Below are 20,923 nucleotides of genomic sequence, written 5' to 3'. Positions count from 1 at the left end.
TTGTACAGTTTGTTGCTCAGGTCTACCAGCACTGAGATTTTATCAAGTGCAAATACCATGGAATATTCTGAGGTTTTAAACAACTACTTTTACTGCCCGTCCTGCTCAAGTGTTCCTGTGTAGAATTTCAGGTTACATAAAATGTATTGGTAACATTGCCCTGAGGAATGCTAATGGACAAGTAGCATATACTTACCAGGGCAGCAATTTCTTTTTTTTAGGGAATGGAGTAGGGATGGGGACACTGCTCTGTATTAGATTTTAGCTTGCATCCACAGCATTTTTTCCAGTAACTTGGAACCAAAGAGTCATGCATTGGTGACTATTTTAGAGTGCATTTTTACAAAGAAAACCTTAAGTAGCTAGTTGGGTTGTCAGGGGCACCTATTTCTACTTTTAAACATTTATCCCAGCCATAAGACCAGCCCACTTGAAACTTTACATTCTTCATTATAAATAAACTGTACTTTCTTTCAGTTACTTTTTATATAATGATCAGTCATCATCACCATGGAGTAAACCTTTCTAGCACAATTTTACAGTTAGTCACAATTTACAATTCCCAAACCCACAGTCACTCCGTACTAATGAAATTCCCCTAGTGAAATTAAAACCACTAGACTAAGGCTGTTGGTGTAAGGCTTGCCATCCTAATTTATTATGATTTCTTCACGTATGAACTTCTCAGCACTATCAGGTTATGCAGGTAGACTTTCGAAGCATACTGCTTGTACTAAAACTATTAATTACTGCAGTGTCTGTGGAGAATCTGAGAGGGGTTAATTGACATAGCAGACGTAAGGAAAGCTGCAAACTAAACTTCTACCAGCAAGATGTGTAAACTTATTCACTGTCACTCATCTTAAACTTATACCATTCTATTCTCTACAATAGTAACATCAATGAGAGAGCTTCTTACACCTCAAGCTCCTGCATGATACGATGTAATTACAATTTTATCTTCTAAGTATCTATGGTGCAATACAAAAGAATGAACTATAGTGATTAACTAAACCAAGTTTCAGGGAAAGTTTAAATGAAGCTCATTCAGAACTGTTCCTACAACATACTGCATATCATAGGCTGCTGCATGTGCTTGCATGCTTTACAAATGCAATACCACTACAATCTCACCAGGACCTATGCTGTTGCATAAGCATAATTAAAGATGTTAAGAGCACCAGATTTTTTCTGCAATAATTAAGATGTAAAAAAGTTTGTCATGGGATAAGTTTTGGATTATTATTTTTTTTAAAACAAAATCAGGAAAGTTACAAAAAGGCAGAAAAAGGTTACAATCGTTTCATTACTAGGGAATCTCCCCCCTCCCCACTTTCTGCCCCATCAAAAATGGCAAGTAGAATTCTGATACTTAAATTCAAAGAACATGTCTGAACTGTCCAAAGACAGCTTCTGGATAAGGACTCCTGGGACCTCCCTGTCATCTGAAAGATGAATTGCAAGGGCACGTTGAAAGATACAGCCCACAGCAATACCCAAAAGTCCAGCAAATACACTTCTAATTCTGCCCATGAAAACATACAAAAATAATCTTTTGATGGATAGGGAAGAATAGAGAAAAAGCAGACCAATACTGGGTTCAAGACAACAAAAGTAAAGCAGGAAACCTAGCTCTCTTCCCCATCCTTTACATACTGTATCAAGTAATGTTCTTGCACTCAGACTGAAGCTGTATATAATATAAAAAAAAATTCCATTTGTTGCTATTTTAAATATATTCCAATTCAAGACTGTACATTTTTGTAAGTTACAAGTACCTACATTTAAGTAATCTAAGTAAATTATCTGTAGACAATTTGCACTGATATGCTCATACACTCATATTTCTATTTAGTATGATTTTAAAAGAACAATATTTATGTTGTATGAACTTCTTAAACATGTATATACACATCAATGAACATGTATACACATATATAGCTTGAGAGATTCCTCAGGAATCCACAGGCATGGAACCGAAGCTTGTTTTCATTTAGCCATAAAAATAAGAAAAACATTGTCAGTGAATTTTAAACGAAGCATTTGATTGTTGCTTTACCTTCCTTTCTAACTTTGGAAATACTAAGTATGCTTTTTTTTTAACTTCTGATCCATCACTTGGTTAGGTATATATACATATGTGTGTATATATTGGGGAATAGGCCCTTAATGGAAGTTGCAAGGCTGTGGAATTTGACAGAAGACAAATACAACATTCGTTTCCTCCCCTTCATATAGCCTGAAAGCAGAATAGAGATGAATGGTATTAGTATTAAAATAGGACAAGTCACTTGATAGTTCAAATTTGAAACTATTTTGAAAACATGCTAAAACAGTTCCTAAATTAAGGGAGAACTTAAACTAGAAGTTGTACCAGCACCCATACATACGCTATATGCCACCAGCTATAGCCATTTTATTTCTCCAAGCAGGAGAGGTATCTTCCCCTTTCCTAAAGAAAACAAAATAAAGAACTAGTTGCAACTGAGTTGTCCTTTTTCCTATCTGGTCACACTATGACCTTTTTAAACATACAGTTTCATGTATAAAGGTAGCTCCACTGAGCACAATGAAGTTAGCTCACATGTGAACTTCACCACGTCTGTTTTAGCTGCAGGACACCACATACATAACTACGTATCTGCCACCTCATTTTTGTAAATCTAACCCATTTTAATCTCAGAGTAGAGAGTTTATTTTTATTTTGTTTAAACAGTAAGAATGGTGTTTGAAAACCTGTACTTCCAAGAGGGATGCTACTGAAGGAGGTTGATGGCTTTGCTGCAATCTAGACATAGAAAATACTAAATCAAACAACTAAGCTTCATTTTGCAAGTTGTATTTCTAGTCCAAATGCATGACTTGCAAAGTATTTTTAAAAACATATTTGATATTCATTCTCACATAAACCAATACAGAAGTATCAGGCTGTTTATAGTAAGAGTTTGTTCTGCTATGGTTATGTATACTACTGTACACAGACTGCTTATGGGAAAAGTGTGTTGTGCTACGGACTGTACACTACTTCAAAGGAGTGTACAGTCATTTTTCTTTATAGTTTCACACACTGGTTATTTCTTAGTCTTTATTTCATGCACTACTGCAAACCATGGGGAACTGAAGAGTAAGCTGCCCTCATTAGAAAGTCTACGTTTTATACAGTCACATTCCAGGAATCAAATGAGCTAAGACAGTTGACCCTCCACCACACTACTAAACTTTTCAAATTGATTCAGAGGAACAGTTTGAATTAATAATAATAAAGCCTATATAATTTAGATATATGTATAAGCTTCATAACTGTTTTGCTGAAATAGAGCAAGCATGAAAGTACAAGTAGAATTACCAAGCTTCCTGAGCATACTAATTCTAGCTCTCCTTTTGGATAAAGTCAAAGACCTTAAAGCTCTGAAAGCCTTTGGCCCAGCAACCAGTCTACAAGACCTTTGGTTACAGGATCTACTAATACATCAGCAATGTATGCTCACTAGAACTTGTGAAAACTAAGATTAGTACACAGACCCTGTCACATGGCTTAGTACAGTCTGCTTCTAAGGGAACAGACCCAGAGCCAGACAAAATGTTTACACTTTGGGTTAGAAGTGAGTTTTATTAAACAGTCTTGTCTCAAGATGCAATAGGACTCCACACTATAGCAGTATTGCTGAAAATTGTCCACAAACTAAATTTAAGAACTTTTTTCTACTTATAATGCCTATCCTTAAACCAAAGCATTTCTGATGCCACAATTCCAATGAACTCTGGAAACGCTTCCATGCTTCTACACTATGAACATTTGTCTCTACCAAAGTAGTTAAACCCCAATACAGATCGGATTCAAATCACTGTATGACCTTCCCGTGTAGTTAGCTGCATGTATACAATGTGTCACACAATAAATGTGAATGGTGCCTGTGCAATGGTAGTTATGCACCAACGCATATAATTTCTTCTTACTTTTGAATTGTTGTATGTAAGAAAGGAAAAATGTCAAAGCTTACAGTATTAAGGTACACAATATTTCACTGCAGAAGTCCAAAATTGTTACTGGATGTAGAGCCCCTGTCCCATTAAAGCCAGTGAGAAAAAGCATACCCTAACAAGGGGAAAACACAATGTACACTCTTCAGTGAAGAACATTTGTACTGACAGGACACAGGAGTGCCAGAATGAATGGCTTGCCTTCACAGTTTCTAGCTAAGAGAAGTCACTGTATTTCATCACAGCAGTGACTCAAAGCCTTTTCATGGTCTGCAAAGAGATTCTGTAGCAAATGAAGTCAAGCATTATTTTATGTAGCAGCACTAGTAGATAAGGTTTAAGAGAAAGTGTTCTCTCAGCTATCAGGCTTCTGAAAATCTGAATAAAGAGCATCAGGTAACTCAGCCAGCTGATAACTGGAAGAGATGTAGAAATGAATGAGAAATTACAATTACAGTTCCCTCACCCATGCAGACGGGTACACAAGATAGGTCTATATTTTTACTTCTGGTTCTTTCAGGTTCAGACATGAGAAAAAAGCTGAAGTTTGTGCCTGACCTAACACACATATTCCCCCCTCAAACCATCAACAGAAAGATCAGCAAATGACTTCAACAAAAGAAAGCACACAATGAGAAAAGTTTTCACTGTCCTCATTACATTTGAAAGTGAGACTTCAAAAGTGTTGTGAACAAGAGTTTTATATAACTAACAATTCTAACAGGGATGTTTGTCACCCCACACAGAAAGAATACAACAGAACAGGAAGTAGTTCATGTTTATTCATGTGAAAACAGCAACACACTATAGAAGAGGGTTCATAGTAATCTCTTCATTAGGCATCACTTCCACTTCAAAAATTAAAATTCCTAACACTTTCCCATGGTATTTTTAATGATCAAATACAGAAAATAGAATTATAAAGAAACCCACTAGTGTTGTACCGCGCATCTTCTGAAACTACAAATGTCAATTATGTGGATAACTTTCTGATATTATACAACTTGTAGGACCATGGCAACTATGCAAGATGTACATGCCTGTATTTACATATTGAGTAGAAAAGACAGGAGAGAAGTTGCATTCACTTTCTAGTGCAAGTCTACAATAATCACACAGACAGAACAACATTTATTAACAGGAATGGAACAAGTCCACACATGAATAAGAAAAGATCATAAATAATACAGTTTGTAAAAAAGATTAAAAATCTCAGACCAAGGTAGTCAAGAATGTGCAATATGGATGTTTGTACAGAGCACCTGTACCGCAGTTTCTCAAAAGCAGTTTACTATGAGAAATGTGGCAGACTAGCAGGGTGGGCATGGATTATAATGGGTATGCCTTCCATTAAGAAATTAACAAAGATCAGCTAGTATACAATATTTTCAGTTCAAAGTACCACTAAACAGAATCTCAGCCAAGAAGTCTATTCTACTTTGACTTCTGATCACTCCAACTTCATCCTGACAGAAGTCAGTTCCCATTTTTCCCCAAGCAGAATAATTTTGGTGGTATGTATAACAATTTTTTTCTGAACTCAGAACCAGATTAAAGTAAAACAGGGGAAGAAAATGCTTTGAAGAAACACAAACATTTTAAACAAAAACAATCATTTTTCTAAATGGTTTTATTTACATTTTTCATATACAAGTACGTTAAATGATACATTCTGACTAGTATCCACACCAGTGTGAATTACATGGATTAAAGATTACTGATGTATTGCATATGATGAAATGCAAAACAATCAACCCTAAGCTTTCATCCCACCCTCTGAATCCTCATACAGCATCTGGTTTGTTATGGAGACAACTAAAATTCAAAGCGTTCATATCAAATAGAAGTTATCTGAACAAATATATCTAGGTTCCATTTCTTTAGAACAAGCAATAACACAGGAGTCTTACTTGCAAAATTCGCAAGATGAAAAATACATAGTAACAGCCAAACACTTTGCACTCATGTTACTAGCTTTGTATTTATTGCTTCTAGACTTGGGGTATTTGTCACAACTGTCTTGTGGTTATGATTTTTAGATCTTTAATTATGGCAACCTTTCAACCCCTACTAACAAGTTCAAAGCAACCAGGATATAATGCAATATAGTCAACAATGAAAAAGGTAAAAAGGTGTGGTGTGAACTGACCTGAAGCATTCAGGACAATTGCAGATTAAAGTTTCCACTTAGAGCAACTGGAACTAAAAATTCTTTAGATCATTAAAAAAAATGGTGCAAATACATGAACATAGTTTAATAAGTGTGCTTAAGAGGATTTTCAACCAGGTGATTTCTCAAAGGAAACTAGCAGAGAAAAAGGTGACAACTTCAAATCCTTGCTTCAGAACTACTGAAATATTTACAATACTGGTAAAAGCTCTTTCAAGTGCATGAAAAGCATTATCAAGTCTTTCTGTATCTAAAAGATGGTTCAAACAGTCAAAGAGACAAAGGAAATAGTAATAAGACAGCTGGGCCTATGGGATCATAGGGTATTAAAGCAGAATTTATTTTTACATTTTTGTAGCACCTTTTAGCCAGATGCCAAAAGCACTTTAATCACTAAAGTGAGCCTCACAACAACCCTGTGAGGTAGGTAGGTAGGTATCTGTTTTAATAATGGCAAAACAGGTTAAATAACTTACCCAAGAAGACACAGCAAATCAGCAGAGCAGGCTAGAATCCAGATCACGTGATCTATGAATTTAACATTATGGCACATGTGGGAGACTTACACGCTCCTTTTTAAAACTGTGGAAGGGGCACTGACATATGAACTGATTCAAGTTCTCTGGAAGTAGATTTGTACAGGAAATGTACCAAGAGAAAAATGTGCTTTAAGCAACTACACAAAGCAAGAGTAAGAAGAGTGGCATTACTGTACCACTTCCTAAATTTTAGTAGATGCAGAATAGCAAGTTAACTATTTTACTTGCTAAAACATGTATCAAAAATAGCCTACATACTCTGTCAAGGTCACTAAACAAAACTATTCTTGCAAGTCTTCAGCATTCAAATGCTATGCCCCAAAAACATTGTGAGCTGGGAGTTGTTTCATCCAATTCTATTATTTCTATGTCCTGCAACTGCTTCTTTGAATGTCAGAAGAAATAAGAACCAGTGCGAGAATCAAAATTTTTGAGCAATTCAAGCTTTAATAGTAGAGTTCCAATTAGCAAACTGTCAAAGCATGCTCTTCCCAGTCAATCTCCATGTTCTACTGACTACCAAACCAGTCATAATAGAGATCAGAGCATATAAATCAGTGCTTGGCACTTAAAATGGAAACGTGAAGTATTTGGTTACTTCAGCGTAGTCTGTGTTTCAGTAGCAGTTAGATGATACACTAAGTGCTCAGCACTGCTTTACACTATATTCCACCAGGGAATCCACTAGGAAAGTCATACACAAAAACAGCGAGCTGAACAAACACTGTCATAAAAATGAGAGGTAATCACAGCAGTAAGGCCTGCACTTTGAAGTTTTACATTACAAAATGAACTGGCATATATGCAGGGAAACCATTTTTGTTCATACAGATCATAAAAAATTATTTCTACTTGAAGATTGGAAGTGACTAAAAAGAACACATTCCTCAAGTTAGGCAAAGGGAAATTTAAAGATTTCTAACAATTTCATAGAGAATACAGCTGTTGAAGGGCTAATTCCTTTTTTGTAAGGCCATAATCTTAACCCTCACCCTAGCTCATCTTCCAGTAATAGACCACCACTATGTAAGGATATTCAGCTCAGTTTGTCTTTCAGAGGACAAAATTCTCTAGTGAAAGACAACCTGCCCCAAAACAACCCCCACTTTCCTCTCCCTTTTTGTCTTTCTGTGATGCAAAGAGGAAACATTATCATGTTTAAAGAGGAAAGTAATATGCTTGTTTTGACATCAGAAAAAACACAGCTTACAGATGACTGAAGATTTTAGTAATTTTCAGATTTAAATACTGAGGCAGTGACAGTGAATCAAAAGCAATGCTAAACAAAGGTTTACCACAGGTTTACTTTTCCATACTCAAAGCTGAAAAGACCTACACTTCTGACCTATCCAAGAGAAACTGTCTAGCAGGAGCAGACTACTAAGATTTCCAAGGAAAAAAGCTTTTGGAAAGTATCTTCCCTATATTCCTTAAGGCTGCAATAAAAGAAGCCTCAAAACAATTCCTCTAGCTCAGGTAGCCTTCAAAAATTCACTGAAGTCTTAATTTATATTCAACCGCGCTGTTTAAAGATCATTTGAGAAAATGTTTCATTTTGAATTTACCCTTAGAAAGGACTGTACATGTGATATGCAAATTAAAACAACACTGACAACAGTGCCCAATTGTGTGAATATATATATTTTTAGAGAGGAATTTGGAAATAAGTTATTTCAGTTTACTGCTATAAATGGTTACATATACTTAAAAAAAAATAAAGGCAGAGATAAGCATGTTGCTTTCTAATTATATTGGTCACTGAGTGAGTTTTGAGAGAAGTTACTGGAACCAGGAAAGAAAAGTTGAAAATTTCAGTTATAACCGGAATTTTAAAAATTTGCCTGTTAAAATGAAAGATAAATTTCTAAAAAGTAACCTCTTACATTCCTTTCAAATATAACCTTTTTCAAGTGTAACCTCTACCAGAACTCTGCAGTCCACATTTCTCCATTGTTTCAAACAGAATAGTGTATTATATAAATTATATTTGAAGTGTAGTTACAGGCAGACACACACATTAGTGATCTTTACGCCAATTCTTTCCTTCTCGAATTTACCTTGTGGTACCTGGTTACCATACCTGCTGGGTAGAAGTTGATCTTCCTTCCTCGAAGAAGCATGTAAAAAATTATACCCTGGACTGCTGTAAGCTTTGCCACTGTTAATGTTTCTAAATACTACTAGATTATAAATTAGCTAAAAGATATCAATTAAGGGAGGTAATGTCTGCCAATTCACCTCTGAACATGGTTCAAGAACAAGAAGCCTCAGATAAGAAGCTTTATGCTGCTAATAGTATTTTCTGCTGAAAGATCTACAATACAGTACATGCTTTCTGAGGTGGTCTTATTCAACTCAAACTTGAGGCGTGGGAAAGATAAAGGTTTTAAATAAGCACAGAAATCCGTTAACTTAATGTAATCAAACTAGGTTAGATTCTAAAGACTAGATCCTGTAGCAAGCATTGCAGGGTACAAGAGGCTAATGGATTTGGCCACAGGGTCCCAAAGGGAAATACGCACATCTGTATGTGTTAGTGCATTCACAATCTCCCAAATGTCCAATCACTGACATTCCAACTACTACTACAAACTACTGAAAACAAAATAGTGAAAATTCTATGCTATTTAATTAGGCAATATTAAATTTAGCTTGCACTATAGTGAAAATTCTATGCTATTTAATTAGGTAATATTAAATTTAGGTTGCACTATTTTGCACTATAACATCTACTAAAAACTACAATATAAAAATTTGTTAGATTCCCATGATCCCAGTTTAATAATCTTCAAAGTTTACAGCCAGAACATATCTGGATATGTAATTTAATGTAAAATACGATATGAGAACTATACAATGAAGTTTTGCCACTCAGATTGTTGCTTAGCAATTTTCACATAAAATGCAAAAAAATTTAGCTCATTTCTCATCTACAGAACACAGGTCCCCCACCCCTGTAGTTTAGCACATACAAGATCTGTCTCAAGAAAAGATGCCCACAAAAAGCATGTGTATTAGTATTAAATATCAGCTACAAAAAATCTTAAAAAGCCAACCTCAGATTATACAGTGCATTTTGTGGCATGCCATTAAAGACTGTAAATGATCAATGCACTTAGTGGGTAATTTTATATAGTTATGTAAATAATCACAATTTTGTTGGGATTTTTAGAAGCTAATGAGTTGTGCTAATGCATTTTCCCAGCATTTTCATTCCAGAAATCAGCTTCCATCCCACACCCTCCCTGTGTGTGCTCTCTGAACAGTGAAAACACTGTTCAGAGAAACACTCAATTCCCTAAGAAAACAAAAAAAATAAAAGATCCAAACATTCACAGAAAGTCATTCAAATAAGTTTGTATGTATAAATAAAAAAAAGTCCTCTAAATAAATGACACAGGAGGCAATAAATTGACACGACAAGTAAATAAAAGGCTAAAGCACTCCAATACCATTGAAACTGTTTTAATGTTGTTGCAATTCCATAATGCAACAATCATCAACTCATAAAAGACCCAATACTTTAGAATTCATTTTAATCACTCCTTTATACCTATTTTACAAAATAAAGGCAAGGCATATTTAAATTCCCCTTTTCCCTAGATATTATGTGCCTATCTTATTTATGTTCATGAAAGTAAACTTAAACTCCTATTAAATGTTATATAAGAAAAAAATGTAAAAATATTAACCTCTGCTTCAATGTACAGTTTCCAGAATCTGCCAGAACTGGGGAACTGGGCAACAAGGCGTTCATAGGTCTTCCGTGCTTTGTCTATAGGTTGATTCTAAAAATTGAAAATCAAAACAGCATTTACAATATTATGATTTATGTAAATGAATATGCTGATTTTACTCCAGAACCAAATAGTGTGAGTGGACCATAGATAAGGAAATGTAATCCTATGTCACTAAACCTGTGCCTCTCGAATGAGAATGCTCCAAGCGTCAAGGTCATATGGATTTTCTTCTAGTTTCTTTTCAGCTTTCTTCACTTTTTCTGGGACATATTCTGCAGCCTAGAAAAATTAAAAAGACGACATAAGAGATCACAAGCAGAGTTTGAAAAGTTCTGTCCCATCTACAAAGTCAAGCTAACAACAACATTCTGACAATGTAATATTCCAGTTCTCAGATTTATGCTGGAAAAAACAAGTTGTCCCAATAAGATACTGCACTCTTACCGTTAAGTTCTACATATGTGGTGATCCAGCAAAAAGCTAAACTGACTAAATGTTTCTAAAACACTAGCACAAATTTGAGTTTGCCAGAAAATTTATGGCACTATGAATTTTAGACAAGATTTACCAACCTGAAACTTAAGATGCAAAAAGTAAATTGAGACCAATTTTTCTATTGCGGACATCAAGCCAAACTACCTTACCACCTTACCACCGCGCCCGCCCGCCCCCCCCCCTTTTTTTTTTAAGCACTCAAGACATTCACATTGGAGCTTAAAAGCTTTTTTTGATACTGAAAGCTTTACCAAATTGAACATTAACTTGTTAACACAGTCACTATTACAGTATATGTTTAAGTGCTCTTTTAAAGACTTGTGGAAATATCTTTATGATCTCCAGATTTTTTTTTTTCTACATTTAACACTGTTAGCAGAGTAGATGAAAAAATTACAATCTGATGATCACATACAGACAAGCCTTAAAATACATGGTTGTTACAACCCTAAAAGATATGAAGTTTTTTAAGCATGAAATATTGTTCTGACCTGTACTCCAAACAGCTTATTTACTAACTTTCCAAACCTGACTCATTTTCAGCAGGTGTTAGCAGTCCCAAATCACACAATCAAGTAAAATCTTGTGTTCATGAGATCTAGTAATAATTTACAGCTGGCTATTGTTACAAGACCTTTCTTGTGGAATTTTACAAGTTAGCTACATAATTACTGTTGGAATATATGATTCTGTATTGTGTAGTGCAGTGTGACTGATGTACTGCACATAAAATTCTAAAACACCCCCATCAATTGCTAAAAGATTATTTCAAGGAAATTATTTTAATTCTTTATAATAGATCTAGATCAATACATAGCTCTGAAGATAAAACAGACAGTAAACAGGACAGAGAGAACTGATATCAGTTCTCTGATATCTAACTGGTATCTATCAAAGGTGCCATCACGTACTTATAAAGGGAAACAGAAGGTAACTAGACACAACAGAGGTATGACTTCTAGTAAAATTAGCAAGCATCACTATTGCACATCACTCCTGAAGGAAAGCAGATGTTCCAAGAATACAAATCCAAGGTATTGTTAATGGATTTTACTGGAAGACCATTTACAGTGGCATTATACGAAGATAAGCTGCCAATGAAGTACTGTACAAAACAGTGTCTTAAAGAAAGTAAAAAGCTGGGGCTAAGCAAATGCAGTAAGCCCCAGGTACTCAGGAACATCAACTTTATTTTCAGGAATGCCCTGCCCCTTTGCTTTTGTCAATCTCTACAAATGCATGACTGTACAACAGTTGCTTATGTTATACGCTGTGATTCAACAGGATCATTTAAAAAAGCTACTGTATTTTTTTTTCAGTACTATCAGTTTTTGTGTCAGTCCTACTAGCAGGATGTAATTCAAGGCATATCCCTTAAAAGATTTTAAATAAAATTTACTTATAAAATGGACAAATGATCAATAATGTTGCAGAATTGTTAAACTGGCATGTAATAGCAGCTATGCATGAAAGGGAAAGGAATAAAAAAATCAAGAGGGGCTTTACAGAAGTTTAAAACCATTATTCTTTTTGATTCAGTTTTCGGGTTGTTCTTAACATTAACTGCTCAGTGCAAAGCAGTGTACCTTGGAAGGGAAGTATCAAGTCCCACAGCAAACTAAATTATAAAATTGATTTAAAAAATCAAAATAAAAATTAGTAGCTCAAAGTTGTCATCTCAAAAGTAGTAAATTTATAAGTTTCCATATGAATATTTTTATATCCCTAAGTCCATCAAAATCCTGACTCTCTAATACTGCATATTACAGTTAACTGATACAGGCTTAAGGTGCAAAACACAGTATGAAATGAACTACTGGCTTTATTTCTTCCAAAATGAAGTGCATAAACATATGTCAGCTTACAGAAGACAGCACTGAAGCTGAAATTTCCAAAATGTAAAGACTATTTACAGAAGTTGTCTCTACAGATGACCTGAAATTGAAATGTTTATTCAATAAAGCACTATCTCAAGTTCTCCCAGATCAGTGGTGAGCATTGCTTCTCATTATATTCCATCTCAAATATTTGTCTCAAATATTTAATCAAGCATATATTATTCTGCATTCAATTAGACAGAAATGCCTATCAAGTTTTAATGTCAGCTACAGTAAAAAAACCCAGCCTACAACAACTGAAGCATTTCTGGAAGCACAGGGTCCTGCACTGCAAGTACTGACTTTCAAACAAACAGGAAAGAGCAGAATGGGCCATCGAAGCACGCCTCAACTATTGTAATAGTAGTTCATTTGTATTATCTCAAACCTTTCCACGTGACACACAAAACTCAGCTGACACTGCAGTGAAAACAGTTAAGGCTTCCAGGAATTTGATGTCATCTATGCAGATATAGGACAATAAACTCAAAAAGGCTGAAATAAATTAAGCTAGTGAAAACGTGCTGGTAAGATGCATAATCATAGCAATCCTACATTAATTCTGTATGTTTGATACTTATTAATTGAAAAAAGAGACTAATTTCCTAAATTAGCAAATACTCACTTAGCAACAGCAAATAAAGTTCTCTGTGCGGTTAAAGACAAAAATTATAGGAGCTCTAAAGAACTGAAAATAAAAATATAATCAGGGTTTTAAACTGGACTGCTTGGAATTGCTTGTACCTTATGTCATATGAAAGAAAACACCCAACTTAAGGCCAGCAAGCACTCCTTCTCCTGTCCCTATCCATCTCCAGGATGGATAAAAGCCATCCACATTTCAGAGGGGCAAACTGCACTGAAGGCAAATCAGTGTCCTCATTATACCTTAGCCAAAACAAGGCATCATTACATTGCACCTTCACAATTAATCACTCATAATATATTGGGGAAATCAACACCTGGGATTTCCAGTCTGCACCATTTTGCCAGAACTAAGAGCGTAAGCAAAGATGCATTCAACTGCACATCAAACCTGTGAGGACATCTACTGCAAGTATGCAGTGAAAGGGAGCAAGGAGCATGACTTTTAACCTAGCTCAACTATAGCCAGAAAGACATCTGATCCCAGTTTTAAAAACTGCATGTTAAATGCATTGTGCGTAGATCTGCTGTTATCACAGTTCAAGGGTATGTAGCTTTTGATTCCGTATTTTTCATTGTACTGCTTGCACAACAGCCATTATCCAAAACTATGAATACTTAATTCTTGGGCCTTTGTTCACTGTCATGATCCTGCCCCTAGATAAGCCTTTTCAGTCCCTCCCTCTAGTTAACAGAGGCACTTGAGTTAATCTCATCCTGTAACAAGCCAGTTCAGGGAGTTAAATCAGCAGAAAATAATCCTATTAGAAAAGTGATTAACTTTCTAAAGGTTCAACTCCTTGATTTCAGGATCAGATGTGATGCAGAATAAGGATGCAAAACCATACAGGACTTGAGCAGTTCCAACTAAGATCAGCTTCAACTACCATAAAACTGCACTGAACCAGACAGATACCTGTTTTAGCTTTTTACTGCCTGGAAAAAAAATTGCTGCGAAGAATTGTTGCGTACAAACTGAAAAAATACTTTTTTCCTCTGCTTTTGGTAACTGTATTCAGTATACTTCCTACAAACAACACTCTGAAGCTCATGGAATTATTTCAGCACTTAAGGTTCCATGTCCACAAGCATCTGTATCATTACCATCTAGTCTGATTCACAGCTTCCCTTTTATTGTTTACACACAGATAAATAGCAATGGATTTTTAGTTTCAGAGATACTAAGAGTAAAAAACGATCTTTATGACCAGTTTCCAAAAATCTGAAGACCTAAAACCAGATTATCCAATAAGAAATCTAAGAGTTCCTTCCTGCAAAATACATCAACTGCACAAAGTCCAAATTTGAATTCATAAAGGATGCCTGAGGGAACAAGAACAGAAGAAACAAAGTTGACTTTTAGTATTTACTAGAAGTTATTTACCAATCACCTCAAAGAAAAAATTTTTGCTTTATACCTTACTGATAAAAGCAAGAGTTAACAGTTTCCCCAGGCCTCTGAGAATGAACCATCAGGACTCCAAAGCGTGTATAAAAATACCTAGGCAAACCATCTTTCAACTATTCACACCATCTAATGCATCCAGTTGCTTAAAGCATCCTCCTGTTTCCACAAAAAGATCTTCTGTAGTGAAAGCAAAATGTATTTAAACAGTTGTTCCACCTGTGAAGTGGCCAGTTTAAGATGCTTTAAAAACTACCGCTAATTATGAAATGAAAACTTCTACAAACAAGACCTTGTACACAAAGGCAGGAATTTTAATGGCTAGTTCTCTCAAAATTAGTTCAACATCCAAAAGGAGTTTTATGTCCATTAAGACGGAAGCTACCATTTGGAGGTTTTGGCTGGCTGCTGCACAGTTTAGCATAGCTGGGACTGTAACAGACCCAATGAACATTATTTCAAATATATTTAACATGCAACTTAAGCATTGGTAGCTGTCCAGTTAGGTTAACTTACAGGTTTGGCTAGCCTAAGGTTTTTTCCCTTGAAGTTTAGTTACAGCTGTATGGGCACAGAGCAAGTTTTAAAATTCATCCCTTCACTACACTACAATTACACCTTATCACTCCTTGCACTTTAACTCTGTTTTTAATGTCTTGCTTTCTTCTATTCTAACACTATATCAATTCAACTGTGAACATAATCTTGAAAGAATTTTTGTCCTTTAAGACTGGGTCACTATTAATAGACATAATCCAGCATTTTAAATAATTTTAAAAAGATACTTTTGTAAGTACTGTCCTCCCCCCAACATAGTCTGGGCTGTTTTATATCTCTGAGCAAATCAAGAGTTTTAGATTAGTAACAATTACCATACTTTTCCCATGAGACTATTTCCAAAACGTTAGCAGTTAGACACATTTTCCACTTAAACTTCTTCCTGGTATACCTGGAACTTACTGACCCTGGAAATGCAGCTAAAATATAGAGATTATTTACAGTTATGTAAAAATTGGAAAAAAAACATTGTATTACCAACTCAAAAGTCTTCTTCCACCAATCTTTATGTTCATTCTGTTTACAATCTGTTCCTACATAAATGTGAACAGTGACAGTAAACCCAGTTTTATTACATATCATATCAAACAATGTGCTCTTAAAGGAGTTTCTTTCAAATTGCTCCTCCTGAGATGTTAAACCCACACAATCCTGCAAGAATAAACTTCTGCTTTCAGTATTGTGCTCAATGACATCTATTTTTAAAATGTTAAGCTAAAGTTAACTAATAGCACTTACTACTGCAGTGAGAATTCAGAAACTTGTGTGATACATTATATCAAACAGACAAGAAGCATGAATGAGAGGAACGAGCAGGAAGGGACAAAAGTACTAGTAAGAAACCAGAAAAGATTGCTTTAGTGGTCTTTTCTGTAGTCACAAAGACAATGCAGACATCTTTTTTTCCACAGCTCAGTCTTGGACCAGATTCATATTCATGTAAAGTAACATGCATCACAGACTGGGGTACGTATCTTAGAAACAGTTACGGGAAGTGTGAAATGCATGTTCTAGCCTTAAAAGATTAGAAGGCAACTAATGTAGGGGTAAAGCAAATATTGCATCAAGTCTTCAAACGAAATTGATGTCTGGCAAGTATATATTTATTAAGTAGGTAAGAACAGTGGTTCTGGCATGGTAGAAAGAGGCAGAGAACACAACAAATTTAGGTCTTGTCACAGAGTACATGAAACCACCACATGACTGAAAAGAAAGCAGATGTGTAGATTAAGGCCCAGAGAAACATAAAGACCTACATATGTGCAAGTGTGTGCTCTTTGTAACCTCAACACATGAAGAGCCTGGGAAGAGCTTGTCAGGGAATTTTCTGGCAAACAGTGGCAGATGCAGCCTTTCAGTCTACAAATGTGGATTTCTACAATATAGACAGGACTAAGTGTTTGGTATTCTAAAAACCAACCTTGGAAATTCCAGTTTGTCAAACATCATGTAGACCTTTGCCAGGAGTCTGGCAGGGACCTAACAGATTTTAATCCTGACATCATTCAACTGGTTCTGCAAAAATGAATTTGGGTCCAGCATAGTTAACACAATGCAAGAATTTAAAATATACTGCAACAGTTGTGCCTACATCACATCAATTTGCCCCTCTGCCCCAGTCTATTGCAAGAGGAGACAATCTACATAATGTAGCTTAGACTCCTGATCTACACAGTAAAGTATCCTAAAAATGCCTGGAGCTAAGCTCAGCCTAAAGGCAGTAAAGCCACATTTCAATTGCACTGCACCTGGTACAATAACTTCACTCTTCCACCCTCCCTACATACAACATTTCACTCTCTGTTCTCCCTTCCCACACTACCACAACTTCATACTTGCTGAAAACAGCATGACAATTTTTTATTCACCTGGCTGCTTGTGGAAGTCCCCTCCAAACCCAGAGATCTGGGCAACAAGATGCAGACAGCCCTGTGTGTCTGAGTCAGAGCTAACAGTTCTGATTTGTCAAAGATCTTTAACATCTGCATCATACACTATCATGCGTACATCTTATGCACAACATATGTGCAAATTAACTGTACAGTCGCCCCTTTATATTGATCTGTGTCACTGTCAATGAAAATGGCACCCAGAAACTCAGAAGCTGGTTGTAGAAGCGGCAGATGAAACCCGAAACAGGAAGGCCAGATGCAATCCAAACTCTGCCTAACTTCAGCTTTCAACAGAAGGGAACATTTATAACCATAAAAATATTGTGCATGCAAAGTTAGAAAGCCCTTCAGAGGTACTAGGTTACAATATACAGCAGCTGCAGCATGGGGCAGGGAGCAAGGCACAACTGCCCCAATCACAATGCTCTGCTGTTCCTTCTTCCAGAGACACTGAATTTAGGCCTATCATGCTCTGTAAGACCACAGTTAGACTGGCATCAAGGCTTACTTAAGGTACAGTTCCCTCACTATGCAACTGGGTGAGTGGTAGCCTATGGTGCAGAAAACTTCATGGTAGTATTGCTAAAGACACTGATATCAAATTATGGCCTGTCTTAACATTAGGAGTAAGAAACAGAAGTCTGTCAGGGCAAGAAGAAAAAATTGCAGAGGACAAGTTACTGAAACTGAAGAAAATTGGTGGAAGGGAGGTAGGTAACTGACCAAAACAAAATCTAGGAAGCCAGAATCCAGAGACCTTCATGAAGAGGATGGAGTAGTAAAAAAAATAATTTAACCCAGCCTAAAAAAGAGTTGTTTTTTCTTTTATTTTTATTTAAAGTGCACCCAACATGAAAAAAACAGTAATGACAATGTGTAAAAAGGATGAACCTAAATATGGATAAAAAAACCAAAAATCCATGCCATATGTTAAACTATGTGCTTTACATAGGCTGCAAATAATGATTTGCAATTTTTGAATGCTAAAACAAGCATCACAATATTAAAGCTGTTACTTTCCAGAATAACTTTTACTTCAGTGTACAGACAGTAATTCAACCTCTTGTATATTAAATTCTCTCTTGCACAAGAAAATAAAACCTTAAGTCAGCATTGTTTTTCTTTAAGTAAATAGTAATGTGCTACAAGCTACAGAAACACACTATTTTAACCAACAGTTTAATTATGCAATTAAACATCAATGTAATTTAAAAAAATATATTGGGAGTGGGTAGTTTAAATATGAAACATTACATGATTATCAAAATTTTATTGTGGCAGTCTCTTACTACTTTGTAGCCATCTACCTTGTGATGAAGTAAACCATTCTGAAGAATCTCTTGCTTAAACATGTTACAAGTATACTTATTAACCTGACCCACTTTGAATATACAGATTGATAATTCATAGGATACCTTCCTAATGAAATAGGAACTATTTTACATTCTGAGTAATCTTTCCTATCCCCCCAGAATTGGTGTTCTTACAAAGTTTACACTCCACCCTTTCAGAATGTAAAAGCCAGAAACATCACCTGTTTTGTAAAGAGGCTGACATTCTACAATGAAAAGTTAAGGGAGCACTAAGTCATCAGCTTAATTTTAAGTATTTTTGTAAGCTACATTGGCCACTAAGGCATGCCACAGTGTTACCATTCACTCCTCCCTCAGCCAGGAACCTTCATCCCCACCCCTCCAATTAATAGCAACTATAACATAGCCTTAACTATTAAAAAGACCTGCCAGTAAGCAGGAAATAGTTCATGGTAATATCAGATTTAAAAAGATGACATACAACACTCTGATTGCACCTGTCTAGAAAATAAGTAATCATAAATACATGTTTTAGTATATTAAAAAAACAACCTAAACCCAAGTGAAACAGTAGTTACATGCCCCCCAAAGAGCAAGAATGCTGTACTACAAAAAAGATTCTTTATTAAATAAGCTTACTTTTATTGTTTCTAACGTGAAGGTGTTTTAATAATGTCTTATTCTGGAAGAAAAGGGTACTGTTAAAGAGACATACGTTAAGCGCATATGTTCAGCAAAGGCTAACTTTACAAAACACTGCAAATGTATCAATGTAAACTGCTTATCCGGGTTTTAATTTTCTTCCGGAGTGTGTGTACTCAATGACCACGAATAAACGATATCGAGAAAGCGAAGCTGATTAGAGTCCACCTCGACCTGAATTAAAGTTCGCTTACCAGAAACTCAAAAGCTGAGAGAGACATAGTTTTCGGAGCATTACCGGTTTTACCGAAGGCGGACGGTGGGAGCGTCTCCGCTCACCCCCTTCCCCCAGGGCAACGCTTCGCTGACGGAATAAACCCGAGTTCCTCAAAATGGGTGTGTGCGCGGGGGAGGGGAGCCCTTCGCCAGCCACCCCGCTGAAAAGACCGGCAGGGCTTACAGACCTAGGGAAGAGGCAAGGGCCGCGCTCCCGCCCCCCCGCCGGGCTCCCCCTCAGCTCTCGGTGCGGCCGCCAGCGCCAACGGCTGCTCCGGGCCGCGCAACGGCCGCACGCGCTGCGCCACACGCTCAGTCCCGTCACGTCGTCGAAGGCTTACGCAGCGCGGCCACCACCGGGCAGCCCCATACCGGGCCGCCCCACCGCCACGGCCGCCCTAGCCTCCACTATTCCCCTCAGGGAGCGGCCTATGGCCTCACCCTCCTCCTGCTCACCTGGTCACCAGCAGCTCCCTCTCCAGACATGGTGTATTAAAACAGGGCTGGGGCGCAGAAGCCCCAGACAAACTAAAAACCCCTTTAAAAAGCGCCCGGCGCTGCTGCCGCCGCCGCGGGCAGCTCCACCGGTCGCGCCAACCACTGCGGTCCGGAGCTCCAGCAGCGTTAGCGAGAAAATGGCGGCGCGGCCCCTCCGGTCCGGCTTTCCGCGGGGGCGGGGGGAGGAGCGGCCCTGCGCCGCGCGGGGCACGCCGGGAAAAAGGCGGGGGCGGCTCTGAGCGGCCCCTGTGTGGCGGCGCGCGGGGAAAGCGGCGGCGGGAGGAAGCGCGTCACGAGGAAGCGCGTCACGGTCAGCGCGTCAGGGCAGCGCGCGGCGCTGAGGCGGGAGCGGTCGGTGAGCGCGGCCTGAGGAGAGGCGCCGATGGCGAAGGGGGCTGCGTCGGTCTGGCATCTATGGCGGGGCATGGTTTTCCTCTCCGGCGTTGTCGTGGCCAGCCCTGCCTGCCTCTCACTGGGTAGGGGCAGGGCGAAGCACTGGGGCCTGCCCTGGAGCTGCGAACGGGGCGCTTCCTGAAGGGGGGCCAAGTAGGGCCCTGGAGGCCGCGGTAGTCGTATTTAGGACGCTTGTAAGGGTCGGAGTGCGGGCGTTTTCTCATCGCTCGGTCCCTGCTTCCTGGCGGACCGCTTATTGTTGAAACTCTGAAGAACAACGGACAGAAACTAGGAAGTTTTGGTGATCTCTAGCCTTGGCCCTGCCGGCTCGTCATGGGCTATTTCATTAACGGAGCTTTGTCTTTTGAACGGTCACATCTTTGCAGCGAGCCGGCACTCTGCCCTTGGTGAGGTAACGTCAGCAATATCTGCTAGCAGTAGACCTATCCCTTCCACCTCACAAGAGCTCTTATTAATCAAGGAGGCAAGTTTAAAAGAA

The 20,923-nt window shown here is 37.7% G+C and overlaps 1 protein-coding gene across 2 annotated transcripts in view; it reads right to left on the bottom strand.

Annotated features, from left to right (window-relative positions):
- Nucleotides 1-20,239, bottom strand: part of CSTF3 (cleavage stimulation factor subunit 3) — a 52,138-nt gene extending 31,899 nt beyond the window's left edge. The window contains exons 1-3 of one of the 2 annotated variants that reach the window (XM_074884875.1): nt 19,990-20,239; nt 10,608-10,709; nt 10,383-10,478 (exon numbers count right to left, since the gene is read on the bottom strand). In XM_074884875.1, coding sequence (XP_074740976.1) covers nt 10,383-10,478; nt 10,608-10,709; nt 19,990-20,019 — 228 coding nt within the window. In that variant the 5' untranslated portion in view covers nt 20,020-20,239. Of the gene's footprint in view, nt 1-2,059; nt 2,230-10,382; nt 10,479-10,607; nt 10,710-19,989 lie in introns of those variants that run through there. The other variant, XM_074884877.1, reaches the window with a different exon arrangement.
- Nucleotides 20,240-20,923: the final 684 nt, after the last annotated feature.

This window comes from Strix uralensis, chromosome 15, assembly GCF_047716275.1.
Source record: "Strix uralensis isolate ZFMK-TIS-50842 chromosome 15, bStrUra1, whole genome shotgun sequence".
NCBI classification, from domain to species: domain Eukaryota; kingdom Metazoa; phylum Chordata; class Aves; order Strigiformes; family Strigidae; genus Strix; species Strix uralensis.
The sequence above is the reverse complement of the archived record's forward strand: the minus strand, read 5'-3'. Positions and strand labels throughout refer to the sequence as shown.